This window comes from Populus alba, chromosome 1, assembly GCF_005239225.2.
Source record: "Populus alba chromosome 1, ASM523922v2, whole genome shotgun sequence".
Classification (NCBI taxonomy): Eukaryota; Viridiplantae; Streptophyta; class Magnoliopsida; order Malpighiales; family Salicaceae; genus Populus; species Populus alba.
Genome location: NC_133284.1, coordinates 33,495,048 through 33,517,680, shown reverse-complemented (window position 1 = coordinate 33,517,680; position 22,633 = coordinate 33,495,048). Strand labels below are relative to the sequence as shown.

The window sequence follows — 22,633 nt, the reverse complement described above, 5'->3', positions numbered from 1 at the left end:
CTCTCTCTCTCTCTCGGCTTCCATGCCTTTCCCTCACTCTCTTTAATTTCTTTAAGTATATAATATGCACTGAACTTCCATTACTTATCCACAATCTTCAAGTATTGTTTGGATTTCTTCCTCTCATCAGGTTCCATAAATAGCTTCTTGTACGCTTTCATGGCAACATAAGTAAGCCCTGCCTTTTGACAGGAGCTTGAATCTCTTTGGATTCCTCAAGGGCTTTAGCGCGATGGAGCAAGAACTTCCTTTTGCAATCGATTGCGAACTCTATATGCACAAGAACTTCCTTTTGCATTCCATAATCTCTGACTAGTTATTTCAGAATCAAGTTCTCCCTGCTCCTCCGTTCCATCACGAAAATTAAAGAACTCCGTTCAATGAACCCCGCTGCATTTTCTTCTTCCAAAAAATCAAATCAAATTCCAGATTCTGCAGTTGAATCCATGACCATGAAACATAAAATGATTCAATCTTGTCACTCAAATCCAAAACTATACGAGACAAAAACTAGCTTGCTTGGAAAAATGTTGAAGCATTCAGATTTCTACGTTCTTTTCCGTTTCTTGTTTTCTTAAGAGTGCACTCTGCTGGGTCCATGGCAGGACCAAGCATGAGACAATGCACGAACTCTCGCTCTATGTTCATGTCTACTTTGTTTATTTTTGGATTGGAAGAATTTCTTTTAATCAAATCATTTGCTTGGAGTTTACCTGCTACAAAACTACTAGTGGTTTTTAAGTCCAAAAACAATTTGAACTATTGTTAAAACAATATAAGAATGAAAATGAGAAGAAAAAAAAATTAAAAGGAAAAAAATAGATGGACATGGAAAATAAAAAAGGGCTCTATTGAAAGAAAGAAAGAAAAAAAGCGTTTAGCTCTTCGTATAAAAAATGAACCTTCATAAGCTCTCCATAACTAGGTAATTATCTTTTTAGAAATAACGTAAAAAACAATAAAAAACATGCGGAGCTACATCACTTGCGAGAAATTGCAACTGCAGAATAAAAAATGCAGGGGTTGCTAGTAAAATCTTGGCCAATTAAATTCATCGGCATTATAATCTTCCATGGAAGGATGCTAGAAGTTGAAAGAAGCGAACATCTTTATCGTTCAGACTATAATACGTTATGCCAAAACATCAATTATGTTTAATTCTTTTCCATTCAGCTCCGATGCATTCTATTAACCAAGAATTATTCAGATCACTTAACAATATTAATGCAGTTGAATTCGAATTCATGACGACGAAATAGACTGCTTCCAAATGACTTCATGTTCTTTTTATTGTCAATCATTACTTACAACTATATCTCTTCTACAATATGGGCAGTCCCCACAAGTTCGGACCCAAGGATCCAGGCAAGCAGAGTGGAATCTATGGTCACAGGGCAAACGAATAAGCTCGTCTCCTTCACTGAAACTCTCGAGACATATACTACAATCCCGCGACACCTGAGATGAACCCCCTTCAATTCCCTTCCCTAAACAGCTAAATACCTCTGATTGCAAACACTGAAGGGCATCTTGAGTTAGACCAGGCGGTTTCTTCTTGCATGATTCCTGCACGGTGTGAGGTCTTTCGGTTTGAAAGGTTGAGTCATTGAAAGGAGAAACTCCAGCAAACAACCCTGTAGAAATGTCAGTTCCCCAGGCTCCTGCATCAACAACCCTCAATTCGTCACCAAGCGTATACTCCCTGTTATAGATGCCAAAGGAAGCTGGGCCACTTCGCCTGGATGAAACCAAAATAAACAGGTCAGTTCCTAGAGTTAAATCCATGATCTAACACGCTTGCATTAGCAAAGAAAATCATTAACAATCCCAACCTAAAAATTTAAACGGTTAGATAAGGCCCAAGATAACTAGCACATGCCCGTATAATTTTATTCTTGATTTTTATCGAATAGAATGGAAGTGGAAAAATTCTAACTCGTGTATGTGTCGTGTGACATAATTAGACAGATGTCTCCGAGTTACAGCAAGACATCGAGTAGTGGTAGTAGTGGGTGGCAAAAGAAATGGGACCAAAAGCAGCAGCCACTAATATCGTGGTGGCAACAGCACATACATGATGGGATGGCATCAACATGTAACAAATGCCAGAGGTTAGCATCATTGGCATCAATGGCTGCTAATTTGTGGTGGGTTCAAATACCACTGTGTATGCAATGCTCTGTGCATTATACAGTGAATGCAACAGGTAAATTGGATCACCTGTTTGCAGAAAGGGACACTCCTCTTAACCTTTCAAGAAGCCTTGCCCTTGCTAGTAGCACAGCTCCAGGAAGCCTCCCATTTCCAGTCGCTCTTGGCCGGCTTAAAGTTTCAGCGGTGAGATTGTTGCTTGGTACAAACTGGTCGGTACCTTGATCCAGTCGAGCTGAGGCACTTCCCTATGCAAGCCAGACACAATACAACAATAAGCTAAAGAGAATGTATCCTGGCATTGCCACACTGATTACAGCAATGAAAATGTCCTACGAACATAACTACTTAACCACCGGACCATGCACTTAAAGTTACAGTGATTTACAGATTTTACACTTTAGAAAATACAAATAAAAGCAACATCAGCTTAAATACCCACTTAAATCACATTCCAAATTTAACAAAGTTTGCAGCCTTTTATGTTGGTGTATTTACTAGTGCTAGAGAAATATTAGAATTATAAGCTACCAGTCAAGTAATTAAATAATTTAAGCTCCCGTTTCTTGAACTCTAAAACTCCAAAAAATATTCAGTTGCTTACAGGTGGGGATGACAGCCGGTGGCAGGGGGTCCGCACGTGGGGGGGTCTGCGGAGAGGATCACAGCCGTCCAAATCATGACGATGGTTATGATTATGATTATGGTGATGGCGGCGATTGTAATTTTGGTAAGAGCTACGGTCAGAGAGAGAAGGCTCGAGCCCTAGATCGGTATAGGCTCGGCTCACACGGGACCTTCTTTGATAAAATAACTCCGATGCGCTCGTCATGCACCACGAAGCTCACGATCCGGTTTCTTTATTTATTTTTGCCACTAAAACGGCAGCATAAAAAAGAAAAAGAAAAATCGGAGATAAAAATTAAGGTGAAGTGTCAGTGAGGTTTCAAAGAAGAAACCGGAGTTCAAAATAGGAGAGGGATTATGAAGAGATGGGAAGGGTTCGTAGAAATGCAGGATTAATATTTGGTAGTGAGTGAAAGGGATGGAAGAAGGGACCGTTGCTTGGTGCTGAGCAGGAGATAAAACGACGATGAAGTTTCATCACAAAATATTTAAGAAATGGTTTTGGTAATAGAACTTTGGGACTGGGTTAGAAACAATCCCTAGAAAATGGTAGAGATCTCAATTCAGGTCCCAAACTGTAATTGTTTTGCAATTTAGCATCGAGCCACGTAGGCTTCACAAATGCCAACCTGTCCTAGCGATTGGTTTTATACAATTCTAATTTTCAGAGGCCGTTTGTCAAGTGTGTTATTTGATGATTTTTAAATGTATTAGAATAATATTGTTTTTATTTTTTAAAATTTTATTTTTATTATCAACACATTATAATAATTTAAAAATAAAAAAAAAATATTAGTTTGAAGTATGTTATTTGTTGTTTTTTAAAGTTTTTTTTTTAATGTATTTGAATAATATTTTTTTTATTTTTTTAAATTTATTTTTAATATCAACACATTAAAACAATGAAAAAAATTAATTTTAAAGAAAAAAAATCAATTTTTTTCAAAAATAATTTGAAAACACAAAACCAAACGGATTTTTAAAGTAATAATAATCGAAGCACATAGGATACCACTAGCATATAGGACTTACTTATTTGGTATTGCGGTGATGATTGTTTTTTAAAATGTTTTTGGTTTAGAAATTCATCAAAATAATTTTTTTTAAAAATTTATTTTTTATAATCAGCACATCAAAACAATTCAAAAACACACAAAAAAATAATTTAAAACAAATAAAAATCATTTTTTTAAAAACAACAGCATTATATTTACAAACTAGCAATAAAAAAAACTTTTTCTTGCTTCTCCAAGGATTAGAATGATTACTTGATATAGTGTTGTTGGGTGATAAAATCAAAATATTACAAAGTTTAAGGACTGGCTAAAAGTACGCATCATAATCTAGGGTCAGATTCGTAGTTAGTGCTTGATTTATGACAGCACAAAAACGGAAAATGAAAAGAAAATGCAGTGATAAAGATGGAAAGGAAAATGTCCGTCAAGAAATTTCCCCGTGATGAACGGTGGGTCAAACTTTTGACTCTCTGACTATTGTGGTTTCTTCGTGGAATACTGGCAAACCTTAATTTGCCCCCACCCCCCATAATTGTACCAGGTTTATCTTTTAACCCCTCAAACTATTTGTTTTTCACCAACCACCCTCTTATGTTTCAGCTCTCGTTTGGAATCCCAAACCGAAGGCCTTGGATTTTAACCGACAGTCCCTGCGAAGACGTGTGTGAAGACCGTTTTGACGACGATTGGTGTTAAGTGGAAACATAGAGGGGGTGATTGATAAACTAGGCAAAGTTATGAGATACAGTAAGGCTACTATGCTTTATTTATGTGTTTTAAAAATAAATTTTTAAAAAGATAAATTTTTTTTAATGTTTTTAAAATGTTTTGATATATTAATATTAAAAATAAATTTTAAAAAATTAACAACGCTACAAACTAGATATTTTTGCAAACTAAGAAAATCTTAACATTAACCTATCAACTATTATCTTACCCTCTTAAGACTTAACCTCTAACTTTTAACTTCATTGGGATGTAATTGTTTTTTATTACTATTGTCTGACTCATTTTTAACTCTCTAAATTCAATATATATATATATATATATATATATATATATATATATATATATATATATATTTAATTTTTTCAAAAATTGCATTTTTCATTAAAAGAATCATTTTTTCCCTTCAAATTTTAGCTCTCTTATGAACTTTTTGAGAACATACTTCCATAATTGATGAGTTTTCCAATAGATTTGCAAATCTTACAATGCATGTGAACCTGCCAATCTCCCAAAGATAATTCACCAGAGGGTTAAACCAAGAAAAAGATTGAGAGAAACGAATAAAATTTTGAAGGATTTCGATTTGAGACACGTTTCGGAAACGAGGAATTTGAGACCGGGCTGCCTTCCTCGATCGAAGAATAAGTTCCTTGCCAGGCCTTGCCATAACTATCCTCCTTCACTTTCATACGTACGCAGCTGATACCCACTAAATTAATTCGTATTCGCACACCAACCAATAAGTTTATGCTGGTAGGTTACCTCGTTTGGGAGACAGCAGGATCTACTTCCTTCAATTAAACACAACTAATTCTACTTCATTTAGCATGATCGATGTTATTAATCAAGGATTTCTTTTTCTTGTGATCAGTTGTATAGCCTTGGGAGTAATCATGAAGTAAGCTGCATGTATATATCTGTTAATTAATATGAATATTGCAGAGCTGCTGTAACAGCAAAGAAGCCATTCGAAAAAAAGAAAAGGACTGCGTAATTTCTTGGATCTGTGTTATTCCGTTTATTTATAGCGTTCAACACTTGGAGGATATATATATCTTAGTGTATAACTTTCAGGGCCACAGCGGCGCTCGTTACATCTTCTTGACTAAACTAGATACAGATTGGTGGCCAAGTAATGGTCATGGGGTGTATCGGGGCCTGGTTTCTCAACACCGTCAACATTCCTCAGCCAATAAGTCTGACTGAATGAAGCTGCATTCTCTGGTACGTCATCCATCACCCACTCTTGGCCTTTTGGAAAATAAATTCCCGTGCGAGGATGAGGTACCCAGTCCCCCATCTTGCTACATTCGACTGAGTTCCCTGACTTTTCTGGCTGCTGTACTGCTGGAGGACTGCTAAAATGGCGCTGGAGTGGCCTCGACGTTTCCCTGCACGAGCTGTGATCATACCTCAAAGTCAATATCAGGGAAGAAGAAGGAAACACAAAACCAGTGCACCCACGAACGTAAGTAGATGCCGAAACAAATGAAATTAAATGCAAATCACTTGAGGTGCAAGAGAGTTAATGCTTGTTAGCAAAACAGTACTGATGATCATGCATGCATTCAACGAAACACTAGATAGCTCCAGGTCTCCAATCTGTCAAAAAGTAATTAATTAATAAGAAGTCAATAGCATCACCTAAGCACTAGCATCTTTGCATTTGACATCACAGCTCTAGCCATATGACTGATGACACAAGTACAAGAGCTTAATTATTATAACCACGTGGTTGCACGTAGAGCTGCTAGGGCAAATTAAAGCTCTGGAGGTCTAAGGTCCTTTATATAATAGTAATGAAAAATCGAAAACGACGGAGTCCAGGCATGGAAACACAAGTACCTATAATCTTAGTGGTGTCCTGTCAATATCCATGAAGGAATAAGTTCTTTTGTACTTCTGGTAGTGAAGAGTTGAAGATAAAAGTACACATTAATGGGTGCATGAAACGTTTTTTCCATTTGAGAAAAACGATATGGGTGCATGATACAAATCTGTGGTCCTAAAATCACCGACGTTAATGAGTTGCTTGAAGAAATGGGTATCGAATGGGTGGGTGGGATTGTGATATAATCGATAGTTTCAAAATCTTATTTTAGCAACTTGGAATATATGGATTTTTGTGATAATTTCAAAATCTTATTTTAGCAACTTGGAATATATAGATTTTTGTGAAGAGTGGTGATTAGTGAGCTGTGGTTTCTTCCGGGTTTTATAATTTGTAGTGTAAGTGGCATGTAATCTTGGGCCAGAAATAGAATGAATGAAAGAGCTGTCGAATAAATCAGGAATTGACCGTAAGGTAGTGTTTATTTTTGTGATGATGGTTTTATTTTAAAATATATATTTTAATATATTAAAATATTTTTTTAAAAAATTATTTTTAATATTAATATATCAAAATCATTCAAAAACACAAACTTATTAACAATATGAACAATTTATGCAATATATATAAGTAATAATAAGTTATACAAAGCTACCAACAATAATATAGTATAAAGAAGGACCTGACAAAGGTAAACCATCAGAAGAAGAATAATATGCGTTAATCTCAATGAGAGTATTTACAGTCTTATTATAAGTAAGTTTAGCTCGCTCAAGAATATCTACAATATATTTCAATTGAGAAAGAAGATGACCATTGGGTGATTAGGCTATCTCAATACTCAAGAAATATCGAACAGAACTCAAATCCTTCATTTCAAAATTATCTAGATGACTCTGTTTCCAAAACTAAAATATCATTAATGTTATTACCAGTAATAATCATGCCATCAACATATAAAGATAAAATTTATTAGAGGTGTATCCCCCATTCAAATTACACCTAAAACATTTGATAACGATATAATGTTAAGTTTTGACAAAAGCTCAAAAGGCTGTATATATCTTAAAGGATTCAGAATGATGTTTCATTAAATAAACTCAACATTAAAATGAATCACATCAAATGGAGAAGAATAAATAAAAATACTTTTATTAAAAGGTAAAGTGAAAAATCTTACAAGTTTACATCCATTATAATTAAAAATATCACAAGTTTTTAAATTTTCTAAAGCTATTGTGAATGCTAAAAATCTCAAATGAGAAGAAGAAACATGACCTAAACGAGAATGCCATATATAAAAACTAGAATAAGGCAATGAAAAGAAGACAAATCAATACTAATAGCAAGAACAACAACAGTAACTGACACTTTTAACTCATCCAAAATATATAGTCCCTTCTTCTTACAGCTTGTCCTAATTAGCTTTTAAGATTGCAAATCCTGTACACAACAAAAAGAAGATGAAAAGATGACTAAATAATTACCATAATCACATAACTGACCAACAAAAACAATATTCAATATGAGTTTCAGAATAAAACAAAAATTAGAGGGAGACAAGTGAGGTGTGATAATAGAATTAATACTTGTTAAGGTCATGAGATTGTCATCACTAGTCATGATAGAAGTAAAAGGCGAAAGGGATATAGAAACAAAAGATAAAGAATCTAGAAACATATGATATGAAGTACCAGAATTTAAGACCTATTTAGAATGTGACATACCTGAAGAACTATGAGATAACTAACCTATGAAAAAATAAGCGGACATACCATGGATTGTAAAGAGAGAAACTTTTGAAATTGCTCAGCTAAAATACTAGGATCGGTGAAATGTCTTGATGAAACTATTGTTGCAATATTGTGGTGTGGTGGTTTGTGGCCCTGAGGTGGTTTATGAGTATTATATTGTGACTGATTATCAGGCTTCTAAGCTTGATTCTATTGTCTCAACATAGGACACCGACCTTTCCAATAATCTTTCTGCTTATAGAAACCGCACTCGTCGAAGGCAGCCCTTGTGTAAGGCTTATTTTGATTATTAAAGAATGACTTAAAAGGTATTGTTAGCACATGATAATTAGAAGAAGAAAGAAATCTCACTTCAAAATAACACTAAAGATGTATTTTTTCAACTAACAACTCACTGACATTTGAGTCAACATAAAGCAGTGAAGAACGAAGCAAAATTGAATCTTTAAATTCATCAAAATCACTACGAAGTGTCATTAAAATCTTTATAAATCATTGCTCTTGAGCTGCTCTTTATGAGCAAATTAGGCAACACATGCCTTTAATTATACTGATTTTGTAAGAGTTAATTAATCCTAAAAATCTATCATAGCATAATACAACTCCTGAATACGTATATTTTTTTGGTAAAGAGCTCATATGTCATTCTCTACTTGATACTGCTTTGTAAAATTTAATTGAGTGAATAATCTTTGTAGATGATCTTAAACCTCATTTGTTGTCTCAATAAAATTGTTAATCCAAGTAATAATCTTTGCATTATTGTTTCCCGGGCATCTATCAAAGTAGTATAACTCTCATTAGTATTCCTAAGTTTCACAAGAGTTCCACTAACATATCTCTACATCTTTTAACCCTTAAGAAAATTCTTCATTACATAACTCTAATATGAATAATTCTTTCCATCCAACCTCACATTCACATACTGAAGTGAATTATTCCTTTCAATAATCATAATCAATAAACAAAGAAAAACAAAACACAAAAGAAAAGACAACAAAATATCAGATTATAGAAATTGAACAAATATTTTCTTGAAATTGAATTCGTGAAAGTTGTGTTTGAGATCAAGTTTTGTTCTATGAAATTTGGTTTTGATACCATATTAAACAATATAAGAAAACAAAAGTGAAATACAAAATTAAAAAAGAAGGAAGTTAGAGTTTTATTAATACTGCATAATATAATTATAATAATATAAAGGAATAACTTTAACCTTAATACAAAGAGATTATATATAGGCTAAATTGAAAAGAAAATAAAAATATTATTATACCCTTAATAAATAAAATAAAATAATTCTATATTTCTTAACACCCTAAACCTTCCAAACACAAATATAATCTATAAAACATATTTTAACCAGCAAGTCAATTCAAATTCAAAATTAAGGTTTTAGATCTAAACCTTCAAATCTTTATATCTCTTAATACCAATGGTGAATTTATGAGTCCTTAAACAAGAGAGTTTTTATTTTATCATAGTTTTGAGCTGCACTGTAACGGAAATTTTTTTGAGTAAAATTCTATCTCTCTATTTTATTTCCTTGTCTTATTAATTTTTTTTTCTTCCTTTTATGATTTTTTCCGTTGTATTTCTAAAAAAAAATAAAATTTAATGCAAGAAAGTAAATGTTTTAGATTTTTTTTTTCTGTTAATGATAGAATGATAATTTTGAAATATATATATGTATATGTCGCATCTCATTTTCTAAAGGTTTATATCTTATAAACGAAGACGTTTTGTCCTTGTTTCTACAGCTAAATAATTTTTTATTTCAATTGTCTTTGTATATTTTATTTTAAAATATTAACCAAAAACTACATAATTATGATGACACGTGTCCATCCTAAATTGCGCATGCCTACCTACATAATAAATTTTATTATTTCTAAAGATGAATGATTTTATTATATTAAAATCTAGAGCAAAGAGTATGGTATAAATGTAAAATATATAACGATTTATTTGGGTTTTTTTCTAGGATTTCTCTGATGAACTTTGTTTGATAAGTGTAAAATATAATTTTTTTTTCTATTACCATTATAATTTATTTAATAAAAATTGATCATGAAAAAAACCATGCGGCTCTTCAACAAAAATCCACCTTACAAAGATGAACATAGAAAATTAAAAATTTTCTATTACCATTATAATGTAGGGTGTGTTTGAGATTCCCCAAAATTTTATTTACCTAATGCAATAAAAAGAAAAAAAAGAGATTTTCTCTATTTTGTTTCTTCTATTTTTTTAATTTAATTATTTTTTATGTTTTTTTTCAAAATTATTTTTTATTTATATTTAAATCAATATCATTTCTCTCTTGTATTTTATTTATATATTTTCTTTTAAATAACAATTAATTTTTAGTTATTTCGTATGTATTTAATATTTGAAGAGATTTTTCCTATTCATTTATATTTTTTATATAGATGAAATTTTATTTTTTTAAAATAAAAAATATTTATTTTCATATAATATTTCTAATTTGTGTAAACTTGTATAATATATTCTTTCTCTTTTATTTTATTCAATCAATTTAATATGTTTTATTTTCTATTATCATTTGATTAAATAAAAAATTTATTTAAATAAATAAATTTAGTAAATACAGCCGAATAAATATCTTCTCTTGTGAGATAAAATATCTTATTCTATATTTACTTCTTGATTTTTTTAGTTTTATTTTTAGTTATTGTTTATGTTTTTTTTTCATTTATTAACACAGTTCTTGATTTATATGATTATATATATGCATAATTTTTTTTTTTTTTCACTTTAAATTTTCTTAATTACAAAAATCTTCTAAAAAACATTATATATTTTTTTTATAAAAAAATATTTGACATTGGTGAAATAATTAGTTCTATCAATTGATGATCAAGAGTTTTCCAAGACATGTCTTTTTTATATAGATATAGACAGCCTTGAAATCATTATGTAGAAAACAAAAATCAAAATGAACGAGGACAATAAGTAGCTAACACGTGACCGCGCAAACTATAGGTTATAGATCCATAGACAAAAGAAAAAAGTGATAGGAGAGAATAACTTTATAACATGACATTAAAATTATGAAGAAAAGAAAAGAAAAGAAGAGAAAAAAATATGAGTGCTTTTTTTTAAATAAAGTATGAGTGCTTTTAAAAAAATATTTTTGGATTGAAAATATATCAATAATTTTTTTATTTAATTTTTGACATAATAAAAACAACAAAACTATAAAAAAACAAATAAAGTAAAAAAAAAAAACACACACACTCAAAGACAAGAAGTTACTTTCATGGCCACTATGGTAACGTGGTCAGGGGCCATAACTCCACAAGTTGGATTATTAATCGGCAAATCAAATTCATGGAACTTTATCTGTACTTTTTCCCCCCAAGAAAACGTTAGACTTGCCCCACTGTGTTAATTAATTTTTTTATGTCCTCCAGTAACCGCACTTATGGCTGCCCCCGTGATGTCACAGCGAAGAATAAAAAACCCTCCTCTCCTCTCCCGCCATTAACGCGCTTTGCTCTTCAGATCAACGGAAGAAAAAACACACACACAATCAACCCGAAACTCTCAGTTCTGCTTTTCAAGATCCACGATCCACACCCAAAAATAAAAAAAGAATCATAAATGAAAATCAAAACGAAAAGATCAAAAAGAAAGCTAGGGTTACCAGCTGCAATACTTCTTTGCTCTTTGTTCTTTCTTGGGGGTCTATACAGCTCCACTTTTATCTCCCACGTTTGTATCTCTCCCTCTATGCATGCATTGGTCGTGTGTTTTAATCAATTACTCTGATTAGAGGGTGATTACGTGTTTAATTATGGTTTTGCAGGATGTCCCGGTCATTAAACCAAGGTTAAGAATGCTTGAAGTAGCGGAAGTGGATCATGACGCGATGCCGCATGGGGATACTGGCGAAGCTTTTATTGAATCCATCCCTTTTCAGGTAATCAAGGTCTGATAATTTGAGGTTATAGAAAAAATGTTCTGGGTTAGTGATAGATTGGAGATTTACTGGGGAGCTGCTTTAAAATTAAGCTAGGTTAATATAATTTGATGCGAGAAAGATTTGCTTTAATATTGATTGGATCATTGTTTGTTTATTCTATTTCGAAATTGTTTGCTTGAGAAACTTTAAAGGAATTTAATTTATTATTATAAAGTGAAATGATGGCAAACAGAAGTGAAAATGGGAAATTTGAAACGTGGAAAGATATCAGGTCCCTTGTGGATGTTGTTGAGAGCAGGCAATACAACAAAAGTCGATGCATCAGGCGTAGCGGAGTTTCAATTTTGTAATAAGCCGATGTTTTTTGCTGCCTCGATCTTGTAATAGACCGATTTTTTTTTTTTTTTTTTTGTGGCAGATGGAATTAATCGGTTGCAATTGTTTTGTGCTATTATAGGAAGGTTTTGAATTATGTGATTCTGAGTTGGTTCGTGGATCGTGTTATGCTGTATGATTTCAGGTTTTAAGTTGGAAACCAAGAGCACTTTATTTCCCGAACTTTGCGACTCCTGAACAATGTGAAAGCATCATTAAAATGGCAAAATCTAAATTGAAACCATCTACTTTAGCTTTGCGGAAGGGAGAAACTACTGAGAGTACTAAAGGAACTAGAACAAGGCAAGCCATTTCACTTTCATTACTTTTTTCTGTGCAATATATTTTTTTTCACAACGCTTTAGATCAATGGGCTTTCCTCATCTGTTTGACTTTAAAACTCACGGCAACAGTTCAGGCACATTTATTGGTGGTTCAGAAGATCAAACTGGAACCTTGGACTTCATTGAGCGGAAAATTGCTAGGGCTACAATGATCCCACAATCACATGGAGAGGTATTTTCTTGCTGTTAAAATGTCCTTTGTTTTTGTATGGCTTGTATCCGGGACTGGAATTCAGAGGTTTGCTATAATAATTGTTGTGACAGGTAGTAATGCTACTTTTGTATCTGGGTGTTTACTTCTTTCTCTTTCTTTCAGTAAATCTAAAGCTAATAACTTACATTCAAATGTCACTCAATTAACAGTTGCAAATGCTTTATAACATTATATATCCTAAGGTTCCAGACTGTAACAACTGATGGATCTCTGACTTGCGTTTTTACTCTTAGAGTATTTTTTTTGTTAAACTAAGTGAAGCCCCTCTGTCCAGAGAGTTTCTAAATATTTGCTTTTTTCATGGATCTCTGGCCTTTATGTAAATTATAGTGGTTTATGGGCTACACTTGCAAGTTTTTGGAATCATGCTTGTGAGGTTCTAATGACTAATAAATCGAGAATGTTGGTAAATGTTCAAGAAAGAAAAGGAACTGCTGCAATTTAGATGGTCATCACTAGCAGCTAATGGTTAAAATAATTGGCAACAAAGTTAAGGATACTTATGAGAAAAGCTGAAAGATCTACAAGAAGAACCCTGTAATGATATCACAACTTACCTCTGATAGACTTTTTTTCTGGTCACTTATCTACTCAGAATGCTAAAATTTAAAAATACCTGTAAAAACTGAAAAACCGACTGAAAAGACATGCTTTTAATAACATCATGGTCTAAAAGGAAGTCCCATACTTTTGTAATGCTACCAAATGCATGTGAAATCTGATACTGCTACTGTCACTTTTTTCCATCCTATATGAGCTACTCGGAGTGCTGTCTGGCATCTCTGATCTTTGGGATGTATGATGGTAGAAAATATCACACATTTTCTTACAAGCATGATTTGACCTTTGCAGTTAATGATTCTTAGATAATCAAATATTTGATATTCTGTCCCCTTGCATTTAAAATTTAAAAATAATTAACCTTTCTTTACAGGTTCATTTCTATGTTAGTCTGAGTGGATATCACCGTGTTGCAGGCATTCAATATCTTGCGTTATGAAATCGGGCAGAAGTATGATTCACATTATGATGCGTTTAACCCAGATGAATATGGTCCACAGCCAAGCCAAAGGGTACATAACAAACACCTTTATCACATCTTGAATGCTTAGTTTCACCACTCCCTGCTACTTACTAAATGTAGAATGCTGTGCCAAATCAGGAGTTCAGTAAATTAGATTGCTCCCTTGCATGCCATTGTTTTTTTCCTTGCCTTTTGTTCTAGCATGGTCTCATACCCAAAAATCATATTTAAAGCTCTTTTATCTTGTTGTCGATTATTTACAAGGATTTTATTGCAGCATGTTACTTCTTTGACCTTTTATAGCATTGCTTTACATGCTCCCAATGAAAATCCATGAATCAATTGAAGTAGTCGTGGGATTCTCAAAGATTGTTCTTTTTTTTTTTTCTTTAAAAAAACACAAGATCTTTCTGTACCTTATGAAAGTTGTATTTTCCAAAATTATAATTTTGTGATCGATGCACCATCGTGTAGGTTGCTTCTTTCTTGTTGTACCTGTCTAGTGTGGAAGAAGGTGGAGAAACCATGTTCCCCTTTGAGGTATTTACCCAAATTCTGTATCTTTTTGTTGCTTTATGATTTGAATCATTTTGCAAACTGATAATAATCCTATTGGTTTGATCTATAGAATGGCTCTGCAGTAAGTTCTGGCTTTGAGTACAAGCAATGTGTTGGTTTGAAAGTGAAGCCTCGGCAAGGTGATGGACTTCTATTTTACTCGTTGTTTCCAAATGGAACCATTGATCGGGTAATTATTCCTTTTTTTCCAGATCATAATCACCCCATGATCATGTTTATATAACTGTACAGTATTTTCTTGTTTTAATACGCAAGTTAAGAGCTTTCCAATAAATTGATCCTGTGACAGTTAATTAAATGGTAATGATGAGCTTAGTATCAAAACCCAAACCAATTTTCAAGCCGTCCTTTTCCTTAGGATAGAGCATATAGCAGAAGACCTCCTCAGTTGAACTGCTTTTCATCCTACAGTTCATTGAAAGTTGTTTTCATAGCTTGCAGTAAGGTGTCTGGATTCGGTGTACAGTGTAAAGCCAACATACTTTCTTTGCCGCTTTCGCTGGATAATTTGCACCGCGTGTTTTTCTCCTCTTTACTTCATTTGACTGCGACGGAGTTGTTAGTATGTGGGGGGAGGGAACGGATGGAGGCCGTATTGTTAGCCATCGGTTTTTGACATTTATATTCTTCATGTATAATGACTGTTTTAGGTGTCGTTACTCTAGTTAATGCATGTGTTTTCTGACCCTTATGCGTCACAAACTTTTGCAGACATCTCTCCATGGAAGCTGTCCAGTTATCAAAGGGGAGAAATGGGTGGCAACGAAGTGGATTCGAGATCAAATGGAACTGGACTAGGCATGAGTAGATAATATTCTGCGATTCGCTCATCATCTTTGTCGGAACTCACAATAAATTTCATCACTCAATGCGAACTTTTTCATGTAAAAGCATTTTAACTCAGGCTCGCTGATGTATAGTTTACAAGTGAAACGTGCAGAGAATTTGATCGGTGCATTCTTCTACTACTTTTGGAATACTTCTATATCTCTCTGCTTATCATGTCAAAAAAAAGAAAAAGAAAAAAATGCTACAAGCAGAATAGGCATATTTTCGTATTTTACATGCTGTAATTGATAAGAGCCCGAATCTAATTCCTAAGCACTAAAACCCCGAAAGTAATTTTTATTTTTGAAAAGTGAATTATGAAGAAGTGAATTATTTTTTTATATTTGATAGTGTAATGAAAAATAAATTGAAAAGTATTTTTTAGTGTTTGGTTATGTCATGAAAAATAAGCTGGAAAATAACTTATTAATATTTTTTTTTAATTTTATTAAAATAATAAGGAATGAATTTTACAAATTAATAAGTATTAATAAGTTGAATGCAAATAAAATTGAAAAAAAAAAATATAATTTCATAAATTATCTTAAATAAAATAAATAATAATAAAAATAATAAAGAACAAATCTAAAAAAAAAAAGATGAAGAAATTAAAAATAATAATAATTAACATTTCATAAATTATTTTAAATAAAATAAGTAACAATCAAAGAATGAAGATCAAATTTGATAGATAAAAATATTTAAATAAAAAAAATATAAAAAAAAGAAAATAACTATTATAAAAATGAGAACCACAATTAATATAAAAATTAAATTTTAAGAGATAAAATTGAAAAATAAATATTCAAAACAAAATATATATTGCAATTAAAAGTTTGAGGACCAAATTTGATATAATTAGTAAATAATATGAATTTTTTCATAACTTTCGAAAAGTGTTTTTCACCTAAATTTTTTAAGAAGATAATTTTATAGAAACTAAGTCAAATTTTTCTTTGACTGAAAAATATTTTCCGTTGATTAATTTTTCTAATAACAAAAAAATTAAATTTTTTTTTTTCAAAAACCACTTTAGCCTAAAATATAGAACGATGCTATCTTTATTCAAAGGTTTTTCTACAAATTAACTTTCTGGAAAATAATTATGATGTGGGCTTCACATATCCAATAATTATGATGTTTCAAAAAGTAACACTGGAAAAAAAAAAAAGCAAAACTGGCATTAATTGTGAAAATCTCTGAGCAAGGATAAGTACGCGAGATAATACTAGGCTATGATCCACGTGTTTTGCTAGCAGTAGTCCACTACTAGCGCTACCATACTCCAAATACACCGGATAACAACTCAATACCGGATTTAGCCAAAACTAGCCGTTAGAGACCAACAACCCTCTAGCCGCAACGGCTTTCATTTTTTTTTTTTTAAAACAAACAAACCGTTACATCGTCGTTTTTTTTCTCTTCATAAAATCAGATCCCCTAAAACAAATAAAATTTTCTTCGTTCTCTTCTCTCTCCCTCCAAGTCGCCAAATATCTCCTTACTGAATCCACTGAATTCTTTTTAATACCATCGAGTTTGCATTTTTCAAGAGATTTAATTGTATGATTTGGCAATCAATGGATGGTGGGTGCTTAGACTTGGGATGCATATCTGTGTTAGACAAGAACAGAAGCCACACTGTTCTTGATTCTGTTGACAAAGAATGTGATTCGAGTGAGAAGGTTTCTTCGGGTTCTAAGCCCGGAAAGGTAAATCCTTTTCCGTTTTGTTGATTTTTCAACGATTAGGATTCTTTGGTTCCTTGTTAATTTGTATCAGTAAATTTTGCCTCATTTTATTGAACTTCAGAGTTACTATTAAGGTTTTTTCTTACGAGTGTTTACTTTAGGGTTTAGTTTTGATTTTACTGGAATCAAAACCTTAAAATCTCCTAACAAAAGAATTTGGTAACAAAAGAATTTGGTTTCTTTTGTTGTCGTTTCGATTTACTTTTCTTGATGTTTGAAACAAATATTATTGTTGAAATTCATTAGAATTCTAGAAATCCTAATATTAAGTACTTGGTGATTAAGTCTTAAGTTCTAATGGTTCACCTTTTCATCAATACATTTGTTGTCATTTAGGCCGTTAGCATTTTTGGTAGGTATATATGATTTTGATACTTGAAATTTGTGGAGGTTAATTGTGATGTTTTCATTTCCTGCTCATGAATATTGCAGAATAAATCACCAAAAGGGACTGGCCAGTCAGCATTGAATGCTCTAAACAAATTTACATCCCAAATTAAGAAGCCTTCTCACCGTAAGAATTCTCCCATCAACTGGTTCCCACGCAAAAAGGGGGACTCCTACTTGCAGAGGAAAATCAAAATGCTGCAGGTTGGTTGTGTATAATATTCTACTATGTAAAAGAAGTTAAAACACGCATCATTTTTATCTGATTTTTAAATTTGGATCAGGAATTAGATGGAATGAGTATGACTCTTGATGAGGCGCTTGGTGATTCAAATCCACATTATTCAAGAGTACTGAGAGAGAAAATTGCAGCAAGAGAAGCTGCAAACAAAGCGGTGGAGGCTCGAAAAGCTGCACTGGTGGAAGCATCTTGGTGTCGGATACTAAAAGCAGCCAGGTAAACTTTCTTGATGTATGGAGGATATGAAATATCTTAACGTTCTCCATTCTTTCGCTTAGTTTATTCGTATTGAATTTGTAGGATCCAAAGCAAGGAAGCAGAAGAGCTGCTGCTCAAGGCAGAGAAAACTGCAGCCGAAGCTTTCGAAGTTGCAAAAGCTATGGAAGTAATCATGTTCGATATACCAAATAGCCCTCAAGTGTCCTGTCAAGTTCAAACATCTACTGTTAGTGGAGGGGGATCTACTCCTTATACGGCCACAACATCTTTTGCAAGTGTATTTGAGGTAGATAAACAAGTAGCTGCAGCAGTCAAAACTGCATTTGCCAGGCTTGCAAACAGTCCTACTTTTGACAATGAAGAATTTAAAGATCTGCTTGATAGTAATTCTGAATTCTCAGAATATGAATTAGAGTCTGGGTCAGAATTTGAACCAATATCTCAAGACATGGATTTTACGTTGCCGATTCCTGGGACAAGACTCAAGAAATATAAGAGGAGACAGTCTTTGGATACGTTGAATATGACCAAGATTGTGGATCTGATGTTTGAGAGGCTTGGATGCTTGAATGAAGATGAGCTTTCTTCTCTGGCAACAATTGTTGCTACATGTGGTTTAAATGCTGCCTTGGCAGAAGTGGAAAACAGCAAGGTGCATGATCCAGGCTCTGCTGTTGATTATACCTCGAGTCAAGCTGTTAACCGTCACCGAAGAATGTCTTCCTTTGGTTCAGGAACAATAAGAAGGAACGAGGTTCAGTTGGAACTCCCAAGTCTAGACAAGTTCTTGGTCAAGCACGTGTCAAAACTTGAAAGAGAAGTGCAAGAAGCTAAGGATAGGAGGAAGAACGAACTCAGGGAAGGGAATCAAGGGAATACAGATACAACTGGTGATGGAAAGGTCAATTTAGATGGTAAAAAGACTTCATCCGAGAGTATTTCTGATCTGGGAACTATTCTTGTAAAGCATTCCTCAAAGTTAGAGAAAGAGATTGAAGAGGCAAAGAAAAATACGAGGAAAAGTTTCAAAATTATTTCAAAGAAACTGGCAAGTGACATAACCATATCTGAGGGCATTTCTGACCTGGGAAGTATGTTGATTAAGTATCCATCGAAGCTTGAAAAGGAAGTTAAGGAGATGAGAAAAAACTCAGGAAAAACGTTTGACATCGATGGCAAGGAGCTTGGACGAGCACCAAACTCTCCAAGAAAACATGTTCCAGAAGTACCAAGCCTGGAAAAAATTCTGGTGAAACATGTGTCAAGACTAGAAAAGGAGGTTCAAGAAGCAAAAAACAGAAAGAAAAATGAATCAGTTGAAGAAAGAAGATTAGAGAAAGAAAATGTGAACTTGAATAAAGAAGAGAATGGACTGGAAACGGAGAAAACGCAAGCATTGTCATTGGGAAGCAGCTGTGGAAATTACAGGCACCAAGACAATTTCGGAGGAAATGCAACTGCAGATTGTGAGGGCTTGGACAGAGTTCTGGTCAAGCATATCTCTAGACTAGAGAAAGAGAAAATGGCATTGAGTCTAAACCAAGAAGAGATGCATGTGGAAAGAAGTGGCAGAAAAGCTCATATGCAGACGAATGAAGGTGGTCTGGACCAAATTTTGGTTAAACATGAATCAAAGCTCGAGAGAGAGAAGATGGCTTCTGCTCAACAATCTGGAGAAGAAGTGCCAGCTAGGCTCTCCGTATCTCGTAGAGAAGCAAGGGAGAGAGAGTTGCAAGAAGCATGGGGAGGGTTGAGTTTAGGAAACTCCATCCGCCCACATCTCTCCAGACTTGAAAGGGACAAGGCAAGTTGTCACAATTTGTTTTAGCTTTTACCATTTCTGGGGATTTGCTTTTCGCAGCCTTGATTAATTTTTCATGTTGGTTCTTCCTTAATTCAGGCGGCTTGGATTAAAGCTGAAGAGGAGGCAAGAAGGCGAGCCATGGAGGAGGTGTAAACTCTTTCAGCCATATCGCCAATGCTAGGAGGAAGATTCTCTCTTGAATCCTATTTTATTACCCCATTGTTCTGTATATCTTCATTATATAACATGAACTGATTTTCCATCTTGGGTTTAGAAAACCTTTTGAATCGGCTGCCCTCCATTTCATTTCAACCAGCAAAAAGTTTGAGATACAGGCACGTAAATAACGAAAAAACTGCAGACCACCTGAGTTAGGACTGTTAGACCTATCTGGGTTGGTTTTCCTGATTCAGCTAAGCAAGAATGCAGTGCAAGTTAAAATAGTTCTTAGTCACATTTCAAGAGAAATAATTAACAACGCAAAAGGTTTATAGTTAATTTCAGAGTTGAAAAGGAAACATAAGTAACTTGTAAAAAGCCACTCGATGAAAGATTACTGAATCTTTATTCAATATGACAAAACCATACAGATTAAAATTTTGAGGGGATGGCTATTAAAAGTAAGTATATAGTTAATTTTGGTACTAGGAAAATAACTATAAACTACTCCAGTTACAAACATCGGAACCAAAAAACAAAAACAAAAACAAAACGGAAAGTAAAGTAAAGGCAATAGCAAACAAAATCCTTGTCCTAACTGCTCCTGTTCTCCTAAACCCCACAATATTAGTTATTCGCATCAACAAATAACTTATCTTCCTTGTTGGGGTAATTCATTAGTAACTTTTCTTTGCCTTTCTTTGTTGGCTATTCTTCTTCTTTCAAGACACCTCCTGCTCCCCTCCCTCTACCTTGTAATTCCTAACACACAATCAGAAACCCAAAAAAAATATTAAACCAAATCACCATGGGAGGAGGCAACGGTCAGAAATCAAAGATGGCTCGTGAGAGGAACATAGAGAAGCAAAAAGCTGCTGAGGGTATTCTTCATATTTCTTTTTACCTTGTATAATTTCCCCGAAGTTTGCTTCTTCAGTGATTATAATTTGATTTTTGTGTGTATAGGAAGCCAACTTGAGTCTAACAAAAAAGCTATGACTATCCAGGTAGTCTCTCTGCTTTTGCTTTTAAATTTTGTTATCACATATGTGCTATATCATTTCTTGTCTGTTTTTATTTTTCCTTCTTTTATGGTAGCATTTCTTGTTAGTATATTTTTTCTGAATTATATGATCTTATAGCCATCTGACAGCAAATCAGCATCATTTTTTTCTTCGATTTTAATTTGTTTGGTTAATGATTGTTCTGTTAGTAATAGCACTTCGTGAGGTTTGCAATAAGTAATTGGATCGTCTTTGTGAGAATTAGGAATTTGTTTCTTCCATGCCTCGGCCTGAAATTTGGCATTAGCCGGAATTTTCTTTTTTAAGCTTCTACCTTTGTTTTAAGATTACTCAAAGCTTCTCCAGTTGTACTTCTGGTTGTAGATTTGCTCTTCAAAATAGATGCCTTTCTTGATCAGACTTTTTCCTTCCATTTGGTACAAGTCGATCCGATTGACTCTTGGATTTTAGTTCAGTTCCGATAAACTCGTCTGATCGTGTCTTGCATAAATTAGTATGGATTGATATACATAGAACAATGAAAAAAAGGGGGAATTAGGTCACGTTTTCAGGATTTGATTTTAAGCAGATAATGCCAGTTACATGATCCTGAGGATCATCCGTGAATGCATTTTTGCAAATATGTCTTGGAACTTTCGTCAAGTTTGGGCCTGGAATTTATTTATTTTTATTTCTGCGCAGAAGTTAGAGTTGAACTGATTTATTATAGAGATCTGTGACCCTCCGTGGAATACAAACAGCAATATGAACAATGAGAACTTTATTTCATAGTTCGTGAACATTAGATCATTCTGCATTTAAGGTTTCACAGTACCGAGTTCCTTAAGTTCTTGTTTCTGATTTATGCTTGGAGTTTTCCCATGTTTCTTGGCCATTTTGTTTTTAGAATATAGTCGTCTCTTGTTGTTACTGTCTCTCTTGACACCGTCGCCGGTTCCTTCCAAATATTGATATGGCGGACGATGGAAGCTGAATGCAGTGCAAGGCGTGCATGCAGACATTCAGATGCACCACAGCAGAGGTGAAGTGCCGGGAACACGCTGAAGCAAAGCTCGCCAAGTCCGATGTGTATGGCTGCTTCCCGCATCTTAAAAATGACGCTGGAAGGGTAAAACAGTAACTTGCATTATTTTGACCTTTTGAATTCTATTCTTCATTTCTTTGTGGGGGAGTAGAGATTGCTTCAATGGGGGTGACATATTATAGCATTCTTTCAGGGGCGGGAATGAATTTCTGCTTCTTCTTCTTCTTTTGTCATGAAAGGGCAAACGGCAAGCTGCTTACGAGCCATTTAAATTTTCATATAACATTGCAAGGTAAAACTGTCAGCAAACGATGGAAAAATGTCAACGACACTCCTATACTACCATCTCCAATTCTTTATATATATATATATATATATATATATATATATATAATCTTTTTTATATAGTAATAAAACAACGGAATTAATCTTGCAATTAAAAAAAAATAAGGTTACTTTACTTCATAGAACAGTAAAAATGGCACGTGCTCATAGAGAAGGTGTGCTTGGGTTGCGGTGAAGGTTATTTTACTTTTTTTATTTGGTTATCCCGAGTGGCTTAATCAAATTAATTCAAGTTATTTATCATTTTTTAATTAATA

At 33.5% G+C, this 22,633-nt stretch overlaps 4 protein-coding genes across 4 annotated transcripts; 3 read left to right on the top strand and 1 right to left on the bottom strand.

Moving 5' to 3' along the window:
* Positions 1-1,245: 1,245 nt before the first annotated feature.
* Positions 1,246-3,243, bottom strand: LOC118055471 (probable E3 ubiquitin-protein ligase RHY1A). Its single transcript, XM_035067389.2, has 3 exons — positions 2,756-3,243; positions 2,221-2,399; positions 1,246-1,738 (listed from the first exon to the last, which is right to left on the bottom strand). The coding sequence occupies exons 1-3, from the start codon at positions 2,981-2,983 to the stop codon at positions 1,294-1,296; spliced, it is 852 nt and encodes a 283-aa protein (XP_034923280.1). The 5' UTR covers positions 2,984-3,243; the 3' UTR covers positions 1,246-1,293.
* Positions 3,244-11,500: 8,257 nt separating this feature from the next.
* LOC118055473 (probable prolyl 4-hydroxylase 9) lies at positions 11,501-15,572 on the top strand. The gene is made up of 8 exons (XM_035067391.2): positions 11,501-11,846; positions 11,941-12,054; positions 12,578-12,735; positions 12,846-12,948; positions 13,968-14,063; positions 14,489-14,554; positions 14,643-14,762; positions 15,305-15,572. The coding sequence occupies exons 1-8, from the start codon at positions 11,736-11,738 to the stop codon at positions 15,389-15,391; spliced, it is 855 nt and encodes a 284-aa protein (XP_034923282.1). The 5' UTR covers positions 11,501-11,735; the 3' UTR covers positions 15,392-15,572.
* Positions 15,573-16,829: 1,257 nt separating this feature from the next.
* Positions 16,830-20,332, top strand: LOC118055474 (uncharacterized). Its single transcript, XM_035067392.2, has 5 exons — positions 16,830-17,133; positions 17,605-17,763; positions 17,844-18,016; positions 18,101-19,823; positions 19,920-20,332. The coding sequence occupies exons 1-5, from the start codon at positions 16,987-16,989 to the stop codon at positions 19,974-19,976; spliced, it is 2,259 nt and encodes a 752-aa protein (XP_034923283.1). The 5' UTR covers positions 16,830-16,986; the 3' UTR covers positions 19,977-20,332.
* A 197-nt stretch (positions 20,333-20,529) lies between these two features.
* Positions 20,530-22,368, top strand: LOC118055475 (uncharacterized protein At2g23090-like). The gene is made up of 4 exons (XM_073407100.1): positions 20,530-20,863; positions 20,949-20,989; positions 21,987-22,115; positions 22,225-22,368. Exons 1-4 carry the CDS (start codon positions 20,791-20,793, stop codon positions 22,234-22,236), a joined length of 255 nt encoding a protein of 84 aa, XP_073263201.1. The 5' UTR covers positions 20,530-20,790; the 3' UTR covers positions 22,237-22,368.
* The last annotated feature ends 265 nt before the right edge of the window (positions 22,369-22,633 follow it).